Source organism: Oenanthe melanoleuca, chromosome 1 (assembly GCF_029582105.1).
Source record: "Oenanthe melanoleuca isolate GR-GAL-2019-014 chromosome 1, OMel1.0, whole genome shotgun sequence".
NCBI classification, from domain to species: domain Eukaryota; kingdom Metazoa; phylum Chordata; class Aves; order Passeriformes; family Muscicapidae; genus Oenanthe; species Oenanthe melanoleuca.
In genome coordinates, this window is record NC_079333.1 from 65,314,345 (window position 1) to 65,332,474 (window position 18,130).

General features: G+C 34.8%; 1 protein-coding gene across 21 annotated transcripts in view; it reads right to left on the minus strand.

Annotated features, from left to right (window-relative positions):
- The window catches only part of MYCBP2 (MYC binding protein 2), a 172,803-nt gene that overhangs the window by 60,086 nt on the left and 94,587 nt on the right, over positions 1 to 18,130 (minus strand). For 15 of the 21 annotated variants that reach the window (XM_056491339.1, XM_056491310.1, XM_056491435.1 and 12 more), the window contains 13 exons: positions 17,677 to 17,855; positions 15,306 to 15,448; positions 14,438 to 14,538; positions 13,061 to 13,279; positions 11,739 to 11,964; positions 11,317 to 11,435; positions 9,943 to 10,030; positions 6,910 to 6,962; positions 6,061 to 6,233; positions 5,680 to 5,824; positions 3,917 to 4,129; positions 1,436 to 1,491; positions 862 to 977 (listed from right to left, as the gene is read on the minus strand). In XM_056491339.1, coding sequence (XP_056347314.1) covers positions 862 to 977; positions 1,436 to 1,491; positions 3,917 to 4,129; positions 5,680 to 5,824; positions 6,061 to 6,233; positions 6,910 to 6,962; positions 9,943 to 10,030; positions 11,317 to 11,435; positions 11,739 to 11,964; positions 13,061 to 13,279; positions 14,438 to 14,538; positions 15,306 to 15,448; positions 17,677 to 17,855 — 1,831 coding nt within the window. The remainder of the gene's footprint in view (positions 1 to 861; positions 978 to 1,435; positions 1,492 to 3,916; positions 4,130 to 5,679; positions 5,825 to 6,060; positions 6,234 to 6,909; positions 6,963 to 9,942; positions 10,031 to 11,316; positions 11,436 to 11,738; positions 11,965 to 13,060; positions 13,280 to 14,437; positions 14,539 to 15,305; positions 15,449 to 17,676; positions 17,856 to 18,130) is intronic. The other 6 variants (XM_056491451.1, XM_056491319.1, XM_056491426.1 and 3 more) reach the window with 1 other exon arrangement.

The following is an 18,130-nucleotide window of genomic DNA, read 5'->3' on the forward strand; positions in this document are numbered from 1 at the left end:
GAATAGAGATAACCATTACTAACAATACTTTATACGTCTTATCTTCTGTAGTTAACACATAAAACCAAGTCCCACTCCATTTTTATGTGAATTATGTGTACTTGTGAGTATCACTATGTGTTTAGTAAAGGTGCTGGTCAGTATTGGGAAAGAAGAGCTGCTGGTGCTTGTGAACCCGAACTGTATTATCAGATGTGGGTCTGGCTTCAGTGTTTCTACTACCATCTTCAACATATTACCAGTAAGGCTAACATGAGAGCATTCAAGACAGTATTTTTGGAAGGCCACTCTAACCATCACATGCTATAGTATCTCATAGCACAGTCCCCAAGACTGGCAAGATAACTAAAAGATTTCCAGCAAGGAACGAACCAAAAGCATTTAAAAATCAGTACAAATAATTAAGAGTTCAGGTAGAGTCTCATTTAAAACCACACCTCCTCAATTTCTCAGAACAAATGACAGTATGTATTTCAATACTGTCAGGAACAATTTTGCCTTTCCTTAGGTTCTTCAGTGTTGGGCTGGGTTTCTTCCTCTTTTATACTTCTCTGTTACTCTCAGCTAAAACAAGACATTCTTCTTTCAACACTGAGAGTTGATCATAAAAGAGCCTGTTAATCTGGTAGCCTAACCACATAAATATATGATTTCCAATGTTTAGTCCTATTTCAGGGTGTGGGGTTTTTTCCTCTGACAAAGAAGAGTGATTGAACTAGAAGGCTTCTGAATGAAAATCTGGTTGCTAAGTTTTGCTATGAACTGTAATATTAAATTTTATGAGCATCAAGACATAAATGTGTCAGTTTACAAAGTGGAAATAACATAAATTTATGCTTAAATATAGTGAAAATTCAGTACCTATTTCAATGCCATCTATAGTAACATGAATGGTATAGAGACCAACAGCTCCCGGAGTCCAGTTTGCACAGTATGTACCATCATTATTGACTCTGATCAACATGTTTTCACTGGGTCTAGGCATAAACAAAACAATTAAAATCAGTGAACAGTTATTGCATTTTCGGACATAATATATGTCAAACATATAACAATTAGTATAATGTTCAGTTTCGAAACTAATTTTTTTCCTAGCAGATCATCTAAACACAATTTTTCCCTTTCCAATGTACTAACCTCCTATTATTTACTATGAAAATTTAATCCTCTATTCCACATTTATTTATTTATAGCAAATGATAAAAGAAAACATTCAGAAAGCAGGTAATACAAATAAGGAAACAACATTAGAACAATTAAGAAAAAAAGAATTTAAATAAAATTGCTACACATACGAAAACATAATACTTGACTTCTGTGTTTCTACCTTCAGACACAATTACCTGTCAGTCACACTTGGGAGTCTGGGTGCAAGCAGAAGTGTCAGGACATGTTAATTTAAGTCTCTATTCAAAGGAAATTTTTTAATGCTTACCTCTTTGGTGTTGGTGAAGCAAAACGCAGTTCTTCAAAAGAATAATTTTCATATGCCTATAAACAGATTGAATTCAAACATAAACCAAACAGATATCAGTTATATCACTGTCTTGAATAAAAGAAAGCAGAGCAGTTTCGTAAAGAACACATCAATCTAACTTTACACACCCCAGAAACATAGATCAGGCAATCAGAAACAAATTTCAAAACACAGAAATATACATGCACACATGAAAGAGTGTCTTGACTGTCTCATTAAACAGCCATTATTTAGATAAGAAAGACTGCTACTGCTAATAAAAACCTTGTTAAGTATTTGAATCTCCTCAAATCTGACTTGTATGTGTGTTTTGAATCCACGCAGTGCACTGAAGACCATAGGAAGATAAGAAAGCAAATATGTTGCAGGTGAAACCTGCAAACCAGCCCAGGGGCTTTACCAATGAAATTTCTGATCCTTTTTCTTTTAACTCCGAGTGAAGATGAAATTCCCTCAACATTGAGGTGATACTTTCATTGACTTACACTACACAAAAGACCTGGTTCATTTCCACAGCATCTTGTGAAATCACTGCTCTGAAAAGCCCCATAAGAAAACAGAGTTAGTCCTAGAAGTGCACAAAGCAAGAATCTCCCTGGGCTGCAACAGCTGCTGAGTTACCAGATTCCTCTGTTAAGTCAAAACCAACAAAAGGTTGGATAAGAACCTCGAAACGTATATGCCATTTTGGGTCCCTACATAAGGATATAGTTTTGGGTATCAGTCCCCCAAACACGTGATAATTTATTTATATATTTTTATGAAGTGAGAAACTAGATTTTATCATCATATTTAGGTAATTGCATCAAGTACTGATACAATGTGCAGGCAGATGTAAAATGAAAATATCAGGTGATGTCCTCACTTTACACTGAAATGAGTGTGCTTAATAATGCAGGCACAGAAACAGAACTTGAATTCATAAAGTTTCGGATAGAAAGGACTCAACTTGAAAGGAGCTTTGGGAAGATTCTCTGGAAAAGCACTAAATACAGAAATCAAGCATATTTCAACAAAGAGAGGCTTTTTAAATTTAACCTTGGTGTCTTTTTACTTTTACCTTTATGAAGATTCATAGTGTTATTATCTACTAAGAGGATTTTCAATGAATCCTTTCATTTTCAATTCCCTTTGCCTTACTTCAATTAAAAAATGATTACATATTAACTAGCTGATATTAAGGACTCCTCACTTCATCAAATCTACAAGAGGCACCCCACACTTGCACCACCATCATTCACCCCAGAGCATGTGATGCATTACAAGGTATACCACCCTAAGAGTTGTGTGGAGAGATTTGACACCTCTCACTGCAAAGGAAGCAGGAGGTACCTGTGGACAGCAACTATCAGAAATATAATCTAAGCCCTAACTTAGGTATTAATAATAATGTATTTTTGCCTCCCCTCATGTCACTTTTTAAAAGAAGCATCAAACCAAGAAGTGATATTTGCAGTAGCCCAAATAAAAATACCAAAATCACACCTTAACATACACATGATTTAGCAGATTCTTAAAACATTTGTTGTACACTACATTTATTTAATAGTTCTTTCATTGATCGATTAAGACATTATTCTATAGCCAGTTGCACTATTTACACACAGGTACTATAGCAATATCCTTTGTAAAAAAAACCCTGTACCCTCCAAAAGGTGCTAGTTTGCTGGTTCTGCCCCCCTCAACAAATCCATACTGATTATGCTAAGTATTATCCTTCTCTACCCTCCTGGCTAATCCTGTCTCATTAAGCTGTGCAACTGTTAGTTGTACACGTCACATCTCTTAACTGGGTCAGTATGGTACACATATGTAAATTTACTCCATGTGCTATAATATACTCAATCAAGTCAACACTAGCTGCTCAGTTTTCACTTCTTTAAAAACTTCCCGTCAAAAGTATCTGAGCAGACCCATTTAACAGTGGCTCATTCCATGAGCTGCTGCTTAAGACATATGCCATTGATCTATAAATAATTTGTATATCTTTTTTTACTGTGCTTAGCTCTTATCTTTTCCTATGTTCACCTGTTCTAGTTTTAAATACGTATTGACTACAATCCTCCAACTCCATATAAATAAATCTACCGGTTTAGATTTCCCTCACTATTTCAATACCTGTTTTTATTTCTCCTGAGTGACTCAGACTAACTTGCTAATCTACCTAATCAAAATCAAAGACAACTTTCCTTTTTACGTTAATCCAATCTAACTGCTTTAGTGTTTAAGTAATTAGCCCTTTTAATTTATTTAATTTATTGTTGAACTAAAATATAATTGTATATATTGTATAATATATTTATATATTGTATAATATAATTGTATATATTTTCAGACTGGGACCGAAAGTAAATATACATTTTTCCTTCTCTCTTGCATACCCTTGCACACTTTGAATGCTGAATTCTATAGTTATATTGCCAAAATTGCAGAAATTACCTTCATCATTGTAATAGCAATATACCGAGCTTCTTTTACTATCATTGGCTCGTAGGAGGAATCAAGCTTTGGTGAAGGAAGTCCTCCAAAGGTCATATCACTGCTGGGGGAAACAGCTGTTGCAGGACTCCCTGGTATCCGCTGCACTTTTTTAACTTGTTCTTGTTGCAAAGATGTTTTTTTCTGAGAAACAGGAATAGCTTTGACTTCTACCTGTAGTAAGATGTGGAAAAGGGAGTATGATTTAGTGAGAATACACACATTACTTTAAATTTGACACAGTGCAGGGACAAAGTGCTTAGAGCACTTCCTGTGAATCCAGCTGTGTCAAAACCCAATGTATCTACCCTTCATCTGCAAAGCCAAGCACAGCATCTTGGAAAGATGCCAATGGGCAGGGGAGAAGCACCCAACTGATCCAGCACAACATTAGCACAGGCTGTTGTCAGTTCTGCCAGTCCCACAGCACTTCCTGGGAAGCAGCACACAGTCTGGTATGCCTAGGGAAGTTTTTCCCAGAGCAGAAAAGTGCAATCAAGTAGAAAGAAAGCCTTCCAAGTGGGTGCACAAATTTTGGAGTGAATCATCATGGCCACTAGATCTGGATCAGCAGTGGCCAGATTGGATCCTGGCCAGCTCTGCCACCTCACACCAGCACTGCACATTTATACTGTGCTCTTCAATGCATGTTTTAACTGACTTACATTTGTGAACAGTAATTAAATAATAAAACCAGCAGTAATTTGGATATTCTGACATATCCTTTTCCTGACTGATAGGATAAAATCATTACTGAGAGTTTTCCACTTGTTCTGTCACTAATTTAAGTCAGTAATCAAAAGTTTCACTCAGTGTTTATGACTAAGCTGATTCTTGTGTTATTGATGTAGAACTTCTGTTCATTAACAGGTTTACAGCCCACTGTAAGACAACTCTCAATTATTACATCATATAGAAAGAACAGATTTGAGAGCTGTTATCACAGGAATCACGCCTTTGTACAAGGTATTTCATCTACACCCGGGCTTGAACAAAACCAACTACTCCACAGGAGTGGGCTTTAAAACACAGAAGTAACCTAATTTATTAGAATTACATGAAAACCATTTTGTGTTTGTTTTGTTTGCATTGCTTTACTACTTCAAATCAAGCAGCCCACTTTTACACATTCCACAAAGATTTTACCCCAAATGCACAAAATTTTTCTAACTCTACCTGAGGCTGTCAAGAACACCTTTCCAGTACTGAAAAACACTGGTTAACTGAAGAGGCTGAAGGCAAACCATTCCTTGCCAGTTATTCTTATTAACTGCAAGGACTACAGGAACTTCCAAGTATTAGAAACAGAAAACGAAAGAGTATTGTTCTAGTTTAAAATAAAGTAGCTATAAGGTGGTCCATCATTGTGCTTCTGATTTTTCCCCCTCACAAACTCTATGGTTCATAATACTCTTTCCTGGCTTACAAATTAAAAAATTGAATTCTTGTCACTTTAATACATCAACACTGTCAAACCTCACTTATGACTGATTATTTATGCCACTACACGTGTAGTTGATTACAGGCAAGTTATGAATCGCATGAAATGGTGCTGGCATTATAAACAATTCAGCAGTTTTGTGGATTTAGTGGTAAGAAAGTCTGACTGCAATGAATTTATGAATGCCACTTTCTATCCTACATAGGAGTATCCTGTGGAATACCTACAATAAAAACTAAAAGCCAGGAAGATGAAGCAGAACAGACACGATGACCATAATTACCTTCATATTAGGAACATGAACAACCTCCCCATACTGGTCTTTTGTTTGTACTGTAATAACTGTTGGCCAACCACATCTGATGTCATCCTTGTTCAAAATCAATGATGTTTTTTGAGGATCAGCATATGAATCAGGCTGCAGCCACCTACAGCAAATAAAACCACCTAACATTAAAATCTCTTACAGCCTCCAAAAAAATGCGCACAAATCTGTACAAATATGACACAGAGCTGAGAGACACAGAACATCTGAATGACTACCTGGTTTCAACTTACGTATTATTGGAAACAATATAGCCAAACAGTTTTATTTAACTAATACTTCAAATAATTATGACAGTTCTATAGCCAGTTAAAAGGACAAGTAACAGTGCAGCTTTACCTTGCAAGTCGTCCACCACTGGATCCTGGTACACAAGCAATGAAATCTTCCAGGAATGACTGCTCGTTGCTTTGTACCTGCAGTGGAAGACTTCCTTCAAGAGCTTCCAAAATTGTTGGTGAGTGAGATAGTGCCAAGCCTTTCCCAAGAATGCCTGAGTGAGATTTGCACACCTTTTTTTTTTTTTTTTGGCAAAGTTTGGGGGTGAGAAGAGAGACAGAACAGATTTTCAGTAACATGTTTACATTTTCCTGTAACATGACACAATTGGTACAAACATTTTGGGCATTAGAAACCATTCAAGAAGAAAAAACCTTACTCTGATAAAAGCTTTAAATAAAGACATCTCAGTCTATTAGACAATAATGTATGCCAGAAGAGGTTTAATGACCTCTAGTTGAGGGTGATTCAGCATTAGCTCCCATTGCACTCAACAAAAGCCATCAGCAAACCAGAACAATTGCAATCATTATTTGGGACTCGATTAACATCACTGCTCAGCTAAAAAAATGATTTTATCTCTCTAATTACAAAGACATGTAAAAGATTGCTTTTGGTAACATTTAAAACTTGCCAAATACTGCAACTTTAGCCAAACAGATTTTGAAGTACTTAGTCATCTAATGTTCTGTGTGACACTATATGCGTTTTTTTCCAAGCAGATTCATTATAAAAATGATTTCATGTAAATACTAAAATTCTGTATGATTTTCTTAAACTATAACATAATAAGCTGGATTCCATTCTACTATAAAAACCTTACAAATTACTTTCTTTTGTAGCAGTCAGATAGTTTGAATGCAATTATGTGGTACAGTACATTGCAATGGATAAAAAGCTGCAGCAAACCTGTAAGGCAGCCTCTTCAAGTATCTCAAGATCCTCTTCAAACTCACTACCTGCTGGAAAAATATAATAGTTACATGGGCAGCTATCTACATTATTACAGAATATGAGATTCAATCCTGTTTTGTGAAGCCTTTCATATACAAGTTGCAAGTTTGCATAATGATGTGTCATACTATTCAATCAGCAGCTGAAATATTAATATTTTCAAATGACATAGTAAACATACAGTATTGTGTAGTTCAGTGCACACACAAATGAACAATGTAGGTTACATATAACAAAAATTTGGTGCTTATCTTTTTATCTCCAACAGTATATATGGCAAGTCTTGGGATGTGACTAGATACTTTCAGAAATATTTTGAGAGGTCAAGATTGCTTCTGGGAAGCAGCATCTCTAAGTATGCAACAGCTGCTCCCTTTTAAGAGCTTACTTTTGTAAAATTATTTGAAAACCGGATAAACTCTGCACAATTTTATGAATTCTGATTCCTCCTAAAACACAAAGCTCAAATACATACTATTACACAGTATTTTTCTCACAAATATAACTCAAAAGTCTGATTCCAGAGTGAACCAGAATTGCCAAGCACAGTCTTTTGACAGAAGAGTGAAACAGATAAGGTCATCATATTTCTACTCTCTTTTACAAACATGTCAGGCGATTCTATTAGTCAGAAGAAAGAAATAAGAAAAATCAAGTCCCAAGGCACTTTTTAAAATTCAAAGAAATAAAGAAATCTAAAACTTGCCCTCAGAAATAAACTACTACCAAATTTGATACAATTAAGAACGTAGTAATGTTAAATACATCAACCAATTTCACACTGCTGTTTAAGTCAGATCTTGGTCAGAGACCATATCTCTCTCTTGGGAAGAAGCATCTTAAATTTAAGTTTTTAACTGGCAAAAAGGAAGAACAATCTTTTGAACATGGTAAGCTGAACAGTATTTGGTTGTTAACTAAAAGACAGTTTTCCTAATATGCAAAGAAATCACTTTCTGGTCCAACTTCCTCTCAAGCAAAACAGGCTTAACCTTGTTAGGTCCTTCAAAACACTTTCCTTCCTAAAATTTCTAAAGGAATAGTCACACAAGTATTTGATTGTTTGCACACTGAATATACCCATTACAGCAACTACTAAAAAGTAAAACTCTAGAAATTATAAAGAAGTATGAAAAGTCTACTAAAAAGGGCCTTCCTGTGTGTATGCATTACAAGAAAGTCTTTTATATGACTAGTGATTCTACAGATTCTGTTATTCTATGCAGGTTTTTCTTAAGGGACACTCTTCCACAAGTAAGATGACAGGGCTCTGCAGATTAGGCATGACAGCATTAAAGAACCATTTCACTTGAAGCAAAAAATAGAAGATACATAACCCAGGATGTAAGAAAAAGAAAAAAAGTCTGATATTAAGGCATTTAAATGTTGCTCTAGAAAACCACAGCTTCACCTCTTTTTCTGCCACAGTGTTTTTCTGAGACACCAGGCAAAATACTCAAACAAAGCAAAATTACACACAACTGAAAACCATCTTAAAAGGCTGCACAGTAGTTTCCATTTGCAAATACTACACTGTTGACTGTAATTCACCAGTTTTGTTTACTTGGTGGGTACAGTGGCCTTGTAGAGAAACAATACACTTAGAAAGCACAAGCACTGTAATCTTACCAGAAACATTAACAGACTTGGTTCAAGTTATTGAGCTGATGTCAGATAAACAGTCAGACAAATCAATTGCCATTAGATCAGTAATCAGGAAATTCCTTATAGGCAATGCACTTATTCCTCCTCTCTTGCAGATCATACACAATCACTTTTATACATAGCTGTGACTGCACAGGTAACTGCATATTATTTCAAACTTCTGTGGGATAGCATAAAGCCAATCCATGTGTCACCCTTCTTGTTTTAGGCATTTAAACAGAACAAACATATAAATCTCCCAAGAGAAAAGTACAAAGTATTGTAAAATATGGGAAATTAAGATACAATGATTTCAATCTTTTTGTTGATGTTTTATAGAAGAACAGCAAAACCAAGAGAAGTCAATGAACTAAGGAGCTTGAGGAATAAGAGATGAGGGCACTATTTAACCTGTAGAATTGCCTGCACTTTGGAGAGTAAAACATAGATCTATTAGTTCCACTGAGGTGCCTCCTTACAACACAAAGTAAGAAATTTCTACACAATCCAAATATGCAAGCAAATACTGAACTAAAAATAGAGAGTAAGTTTCATGATTATAACTCCACACAGATCGGTGCTCTCCTGCTCATTAATCCATGTTTCCATTGAAACAGTATCTGAGCTTTGATTTGTGCTCCTAAATTAAAATGATCAGAGATATCCTAATATTATGACCTATTTTACCTATATGCTGATGCTATTTAAGAGAAATTATATTTCTCATAGTATGGCTGCATCGTTAGAAGTTTTAATTTGACCTCCATATCCATTAATTTCCACCAGCTCATTTTTCCTTACATTTTAAATTGCAGTTGGGTTACTAGAAACCTTTATTTGCAGCATCTGCTGTAGAAATATGTGACTTCTTTTCTGATTGTAAAAAAAAGCTATAGCAGAAATATTTTTAGTAATAAGGTCTACAGATGAAATAGTCACTTTCAACTTTAAAACAATAATTTTAAATTTTTCAATTCAGTGCTGCAGGTGTTTTTTTCATTCAGAGAGGTGTGGAGTGTGGGGAGAAAAAAACAGTGAGAGAGAAATACAAAGATGATACCTGCACATTTATGAAGTACCATGAGGAAACTGTGGGACACAGTTCATACAGTCATACACTACCTGTAGATGGGGTGAGTTCATTCAAATTTAAATGACCAGGTCTCCCTCCTCTCCATATGCATACAACAGGAAAACAGTAAGCAGAAAATACTGACAACTTCATTGTTTGATTAATTGAGCTTAAATACTCAATTTTGTATTACTATCTCTAATTAAAAGATTTAAATGTACTATTAATTCAGAAAACATAGATAATGATGAAATAATGAAATATGCTCTTACCAATAGGAAGTGCTAAATCCTTCTTCATCAAAGCTGCTGCACATGATCCTCCTAAATTTGCCAGTTCTTTCTCCAGCTGAATAATACCCTTCAAATAAAAAAATTTTAAACATAATTAGTCTCAGAAAATAGGAGAATAAATACATTTTCCTGACAATATTTTATCTTAAGAAAAACTGTGTCCCAGTTTTGAAGCTTCTCAGTAATGTATTTCTGTTGTACAGCTACTGTCATGTTTTGCGGTGACATAGGACAGTGTACCAAAATTTTTAGAATAAAAAAAAGTATATTTGAAAACAATTACCTAAAACTTTTCTTAAGATTATAGACTTAAGGCATTGGCTAGCATACTTTAGCACTGGCCATCCAAAACATGCCAGCAGCTCTGTTTGTCAATGCTTTAAAGAAAAAGAATGACATGAATCTACATGTTTTTTTTGCTTTAGCAAAAGTTATTTCTATTCAAACACTGACTAATTAGATCATCTGTAGGAATTCTAAACTTGATTTTGCTTAAAGCCAGTGGGCCCACCATAGATAATAATCTTATGGTATTTTCTAATCTGCTATGTAAAGAAATTCCAAAGAATTTCTGAAAACCTGAAGACATGATTTAGCTTGAGCAAAAGCCAGGAATGAGGTAAATCTTCAGTGAGGATTGTAGTGCAAGCAAGATGCAGACCCTGCCAAGACCACATGAAGCAACAGGCCCAAAGATTCCCCGGATAAGGGAAGACTTATTTTTCTGGATTTGCTATAAAACATACTAAGTGTTTTCAGTAATTTCCTAAAATAAGCCAAAAGAAAGAACTGGGTCAAGGACATGAAGAAATTTGATCTTCCCTTTGCAATAAACAGCAGTGGAAATGACTCATGTCCTCAAAGGCAAAATGAGGAGACCACTGGGTAAAACCTGAGGTAGCCTAAATGCTCATAGCATTTTCAAGGAGTTTGAGAGTTCTGGTGTAAGTGAGCACTGTAAATAATGCAAGTATGTAATCCAACTGGCAGTGACAGTAGTGCCCCACGGCTTTGGATCTCTGATGCAAGAGTAGGCCAAAATTGCAGGAAATCTTATATCCCACTGACATAGAAGATAAAATCACACTATGTTTTTGCAGAGTGCCACAAACCATGCAAAAGCCATTTCAGTAATATCCTGATTTAAAAATTCCAGATGAATTACGTCTATCTAACAAAAAATGTTAGAACATCTATAAAATTAATCTAAAAATATTTTGCTAATGTCACTTAGTCATAAGTGGAAATACACATGTTTTTACCCTAAATTTTTACTCTGAAAAAACTGATTAGGTGCATTTATTAGGAGATTTATTAGGTGCAGCAGTTACAGCTTCTCACTTTTTCCCTTACCTCATCACTTCCTGGACTAAATTCATATCCAATTGCGTAACATTTGAAACCATAAAAACAAGCTTTTTCATCTTTCACATAGTCTGATGCAGTCTCCAGAGAAAAAAGAGCTTCATTCCCTTAAAAAAGTAAAAGGATAAATGAAATAAATCATATATTCCTCCTCTTTTTGTGTGTTTCTTTTACGTAAGTATATAGGAAACCCAGCCTTTATATGTAAAATGTGGATTAAAACCATGGGAAAAATAAGCAGATCAATAATTCAAGCAAGAAACCTGCTACAGACCTAATTAACTTGCCAGCTTGGATAAAGACCCTTCTTTAACCTTATCTGGCAAGATAATTCTGCAGAAAAATCAAACTTCCTTTAATTATTGTAGTAACTCACATTTCTAGTAAGTACATCAGTATCTCTGTATTACCTGGCAATACTAACACCATTGTAGGCCATCCTGAAGATCCAGAGAACTTTTTTAGTTCTATCCATGAATTAAGATTTTCATGAACAGAGGTATGCTTTGGTCCAAATCCCAGGCTCTGTGCAATTCTGACAGGAATTAGTAAACGAAGAACATCCTCTGACTGAGCGGTGCCACACTGAGTGTCAAACTCTATTGTTATCCACCTGACACACTCAGGAAAAGTCACCTATAACAAAGCAATAGTTTAATTATGTCCAAGCTTTTGGGGTTCTTGTTTTTCTTTCATTTACTTCTTCATTTCTATTTGGTCTTACCTCTAATTTAGTCTACAAAAGTGATTTAATTATGTAATTCTGCGCAATTGTTTTGATAAATAAACATTAAACTAATTTATTCTTTGAAATTCATGTCCATCTGAAATGCTTTGCACTTTATTCAATTAGAATCCTGTATTATAACTTAATATTCTTATTAAGTATTTGCACTGGCACCATTTTGTAATTGTTTTTTAAGAATTCCATACAGTTTCATTAAACAAAACAACCACAGACTACTACAAACATTGAACTCTCAGATACCTTTTTCAAACTCAAACTTAACAAACATAATCAATATCTGTTTTGTGCAATCCCAGAAAAGTACAGAGCAGCTGAATCACACTTGTAAATGAGGCCTGCAGTACAACAGCACACAGCTACAGAAATTCAAATGCAGTAACTACTAAATTCAAGGCTTTAGATATGCTCTGTAAACTTTTAGGAAAAAGGTAAGCATTACTGCATCAGGATGATCACATGGTAACTACATTTTCTGCAGTGGATGTCTTGCTGTATCACAGGACAAGCACTGGAATAGCAGAACAATAATTTATGCCATCTTCAGGCTTTTGATTATAGGTTTGCCTGGATGTTAATTTGACTAGAATTGACTTTAGGTATTTTTACAAAACATTGTTTTAGCATTACATAAGACAGTCTGATATAAGATTATATACTCTGTATGTAAAGACTTTAAACTTTTACCATCTGTACAGTTAGAGCAAAGAAACTCTGTATGACAGCAGAAAAATCTAAGACTATGCAAATTTAGGAACTTAGAGCAGATAACTGAATTAGGGGGTTAAAACTTCACTATTTTTCACTGTACTTGATGTAGGAATTTTGCCCAGAAAGCAGTAAATCAATAATATAAGGAACTGTCTTCCATATTAGACAATATTAATCATGCACAGTGACAGCTTTTCACATAGCAAACACTGACTCAAGAAAACTCAAAGTGTCAAGCTTTAAGAAGCAGCATGTGCACTTGGCAATGGTGCTCACCTTATAGTGCGTAACAGAGGCAGGCTTATAGGGATGCTCGCTTTCTACAACAGCATAGTGATTGGAGGTAGTACAAGCTGAAAGCCCTTGCTCTGGCTGGTTTCCAGTGGTGCTGTCTGTAGACTGATTTGGGTTAAAAGCTGGAGGGGCGTATTTCTGATTCAGAACTGCCACTGAAGGAAGTAGCTGTTGTACCAGGCCAAAGACCTCAACAGCAACCTGTAACGTAACACCACATGGGTTACTACAAAGTATATTACAACTTGATGAAAACATTACTTCCAAAACTAAACTCTAGTATTGCCATTTCTCTTCAGTGCTTGTTTCTCAGAATATCACTAATAACAACTCATTCAGTCATTTTGCAATTCTGCATCTATACAATCCTGACAGAAAAAGCACCAATACTTTAATCTCCTCTTGGAGACTGGGCAAAGGTGAAACAGCAATCTGTATACAACTGTGACATCCTTTCTCCAAAATAGCTTCTACTAAAACCTTGAACATTAACAAAGAGTAAGCACAAGTTAACAAAAAGTAAATACGATACTAAAATTATAATTCAGGTATACTTTATAAACATATTAATATTGGGGGATTTTTCAAATATTCAACATATTTTAATGCATGAAACCTTAAGCACCACACTGTTTCCTGTAATCTTCACTACATTTTCTAAGCAGAGGAACAGCTCTACAGTGAAACACTTGGTTGTTTCAAATCCCAGTTCCATGAAGAAACAAGGTAACTAAAATCTGTTCACAACGTGTCTGCTAGATTTTAAGTGGTCAGTTATATTTCCTCCCCGTTCAAAAAGAAGTCAGATAACATCTTAGAGCTCATGAAAAAGCCATAAAAGACAGTAGTGTCTACTAAGTAAGCATTACTGACATTTGTAGAGTGTCCCAGACCAGGCACATGCAGGAAATGCCATGGCACTAGAAAGAAATGTTCTTTTACTTATAGCTGACATCTTTAAAACTCTAAATTTGACAGAAAAAAAATCTTAGTTTTTTGTTATATAAATTTTATTTTTACAGTAAAGAGCAAAATCATTTGCTCATTAAATTATTTCATCCTGCCAATGTACATCAATGAGTTGCAAATTACATTCTTCTCATTCCTTATCTTTTCCTACTGCTAAAGCCTGTCCTATTTCTCTGCCTCCTTAAGGTATGCTTTCAATGGAAGTTTAAAGAAAGGTCATTACATGTTTTTAAAATTCTTGATTCATGGAAAATTCATGAGTCATGTTATTAAATACAAATCACTAATTCACAAAATAGTAAGAAATCAAGATGCTTAAATTTTCAAGGTAAACCTTTTTCTTGTGTAACAGTCCTACATTTCTTCAGTAATTTCTGCTGAGGAGCATACCTTGGGAATAGCTGCTGCTACTGGTCCTATGTAGGCTATGATGAGGGGAAGCAGCATTGAAAACAGACTGGAAGAGCTGAGTACTTCTGGAATGTCTTCAGCTAAATAACAATAATTAGAACAGAGGCATTATAAATAAACATGCTATGGTTCAAAGCACATCTTATTTTTCTTGTTTGCCCCTTGTGAGTTAAACTTATTTTTCCTAAACTACTTTTACTTTAAATTGTTTTCATTATTTAGGCACTGTTGAATTCTGAGTCTGCCAAGTCTACCATTATATACAGTTCTCTGCTGAAAAATGTCCTTCTCCTAGAGCATTATTTCATTGCATTCTTTGCCATTTTGTGAAGCTGCATTCATATTTTCTACAGTATAAAAGTTAGCACAACAGTCCTCCCAGCCCTTCAAAATTAGTTTTATAGCACAATGTAATATTCTGGACATTTTGGATACAATGGCTGATATCTACATTTCTCAAAAAGGGATGTTAAAGTGCTTATGTATTAATTACATTAACCAGTCCTGCTGATTACAACCTCTGTGCAAAACACTCATAAAATTTGCAACTAACCCATCATGGAACATCTTCTGGAAATAAAGAATCTTAACCAGCTTTAATATGATACTTGCTAAATTGAAAAGCAAATTTATATGAAGCATCTGACTATGGTATCACAAACATAACTCAATAACATAAAAGTTACTTCACAATTTGATACCTACAGGAATGAAAGGTTAGAAAATATTCTTCGGAAAGCAAAAGAGATACATCATAGCTTTTGTATTCAGGTGATATTCTACTATTATGATTTGTTAAGCAAAGTCAAAAGTTTTGAAAAGCAAAGTAAATTTTCTCAAGCCTTACCATCTACAGCAAGAGCTCTGTGCAACAAGTCTTTGGCTGCTCGTACAACAGCACTCACAACAGAAAGAGCCCTGCTACAGTTTTTGTCTTCTTCATTAGCTTTGTTCAACAGCTGTGACTGCAGATCCCCATCATACTCACTCCTGGATAGTGGATTAAGTTAAAGTTAAGTTAAGTTCATAAATACAAAAAAACATTTAAAAAAAAAATCTGACTAATTTTTGGCATAGAATAACCAAAAAAAAAAAAAAAAAAAAAAAGATGAAGCAGTAAAAAAACGCAAAGAAACCACGGAAGATATTCTGGAGGAAAAGTCTCCCTGTTAGTACTTCGCAAGAACTTTGTCTGGCAAAAAGTACAAAGAGCATTTTTCTGAAATGTTTCTTATTTCTAGATGCCTTTTAAATCACAGGAAAGCATTAACTGCTCTGCTCTTCCAACACCAGTTGCCTGTCTTGGTAAAAAAAAAAAATATGCTAAATGCTTCACAGAAACAAGTAAAACTTTCTCAATGGATATTTCTGCATTTTCATAAGAGACAAAGAGTCTTCCTTCTTATTTCAAAGATCAATTAGGGCTTTGAAATACAGTCTTGGGCTCACCCTTAACAAATCTTTCTTTTAAATCCACTCAGGATGTCAAATTAGGCTCTCCTAAATAACATTATGTGTTACAGCATTTCAATAAGGTTCAATTTGCTTTTTCAAAGCTATTAAATGACAATTAAAAGCCAATTCAAGCCTTCAGTATGATAGTGATTAAGCTTTGGCACAGAGAAATTAAATCACTTGGTCAACATGTAAAACAAAATCTACCATTCTCTTTTGGATATGTTTGTCCAGTAGAATTTTGAGGACTAGTGCTTCAGAATATTCAGAAATTCTACTTTGAGTAATTCAGTGAACAAGGATCTTTCTCCTTCTCTGTGATGTGAATCAACCACTCTTACAAAAAGATTGTTTTTTCAAAGTATGCTAGAATTGCAGCTTTGCTATCACCCTCAAACCTTTTCTATCTGAATTTTTTAGCCAATGATGGTAGGTGCAATTCAACTGAGTACTTTTCCACCAAACCCCTCCAAAACTTTTCTGCCCTTACCAAAAAGTGTGTTAACTTCTGTATGTGGCCTTTCTTTGCATATGCCTAAGAAACAATTTAATTGATATCTGAGCATCCTCCAAACAAAACACAGTGTGACTTTTACAAGCTGTTCTATAATAGCTGACTGAACATTTATTTGCTGTAGGCAAATTAAAAACTTTGAATCACTATGCATCAAACAGTGAGTCCATAACCAGAATCATGCATCAGAGAACATTAAATTTATCTTGTCCATGCAAACTACAAAAGACATTGTGACTACAGCACAGCAGCTGCAATTTTTCTCAACACAATTTATCCTGTAACAGTTCTGACTTGTACCACTAGTCTTGCGAAAGCTTCTTTGAATTTCATCAGTTGAAACAAAAAAACCTGAGACTGTTCTGATCTGGAGACAGGACTTTTTTTGTGGGCTTTTTCTTATGTTAATTTATCATTGTTAGAATGCCTTGAAGTTTCCATTACTGAAATTACTTCCTTTGTTTTTCTGAAATCAAAGAAATTGTTAGTCCTCTTTAATTTTCTCTCTTGCCTGTATAAAAGCAGACAATCTAGGAGTGAAAAGAGAATTTCCATGTCTTTCATCCTTCTTACATAATGTTACTTTCCAATTACGATATTTAAAAATAAAGTCCAAGATTTCAGGAGACTAAATCAATTAAAATATAATGATCTGCCCCACTGAAATTCCATTCTTTAAGCAATTACTGTTTTTACTGACAATCTGGATCTTTGAGCATAATCTCATGTTTTAAAGTAGTTTAGTGCTATCTTACATCTTCAAATAGACTATTACTATAATTTAGCAGGTCACTTTATTTCTTCATATTTTACCTTATTTAAAATCTTCTTAAGAGCAACATGTTCATGCACCTGTTAGCCTAAAATACATCAGTTAGTGTAGTATTATTTCTTCATATCTATTATTTTTGGAAACTGAAGAACTGAATAAATTGGTGAGAGAAACATGCCAGTGAGTCATCTCTCAGATATCTCTTATGGTATAGAAAAAACAGAAATTGAAATAGTGTATCTTACAAATTCCCCACACTTAGAGCTTTTTAAGGTAATAAACAATGGACCTTGTAAGAAGTCAACCATCACATTATTTGTCAAGTCAAAAAAGAGAACCTAAAACAAGACTAGAAGACGAATCACAAACATTCTGGATGCATTTATTTCTACCACTTCTTAAGACCAGATGTAGTACAATAGCACTGTGATGGTTTCATTCACTGTTCTTAGAAACGAATCATTACAACACACAAACCTGTAATAAAGGATCTGCGGGATTTGACCTCGTGTTTGGTTGGTGCCATTACTGCTCAGACTGCACGTACTAAATGTGAAGGTTACACCATCTGGACACTGAACTGTGGTCATTCCACCATCTCCGTTGGCAGTCCGGCTTCCATAATTCCTCAAACGAACTGCGTATTTCACGTTTTCCTTAGAAAGGACAGCAAAAATAGGTTGCAGTATAAAACAAGTATCCAATGACTACATGGTATATGAAAGTCATTATGTTATATTAACACTGGAGAGTCTGAAAAGGCCTTCAAAGCAGTCTACAAACGAAACTGAACAAAAATCCCACAGCATTTAACAAAAATCAGAGCTGTTCCATGTTCCCAAACTATTAATTACTTGAAGAGTAAGCAGATATCCAAGAAAATTAACTATCAAGTTCCACAAAAAAAGCTGCACTTTTAAAAATACTCTAA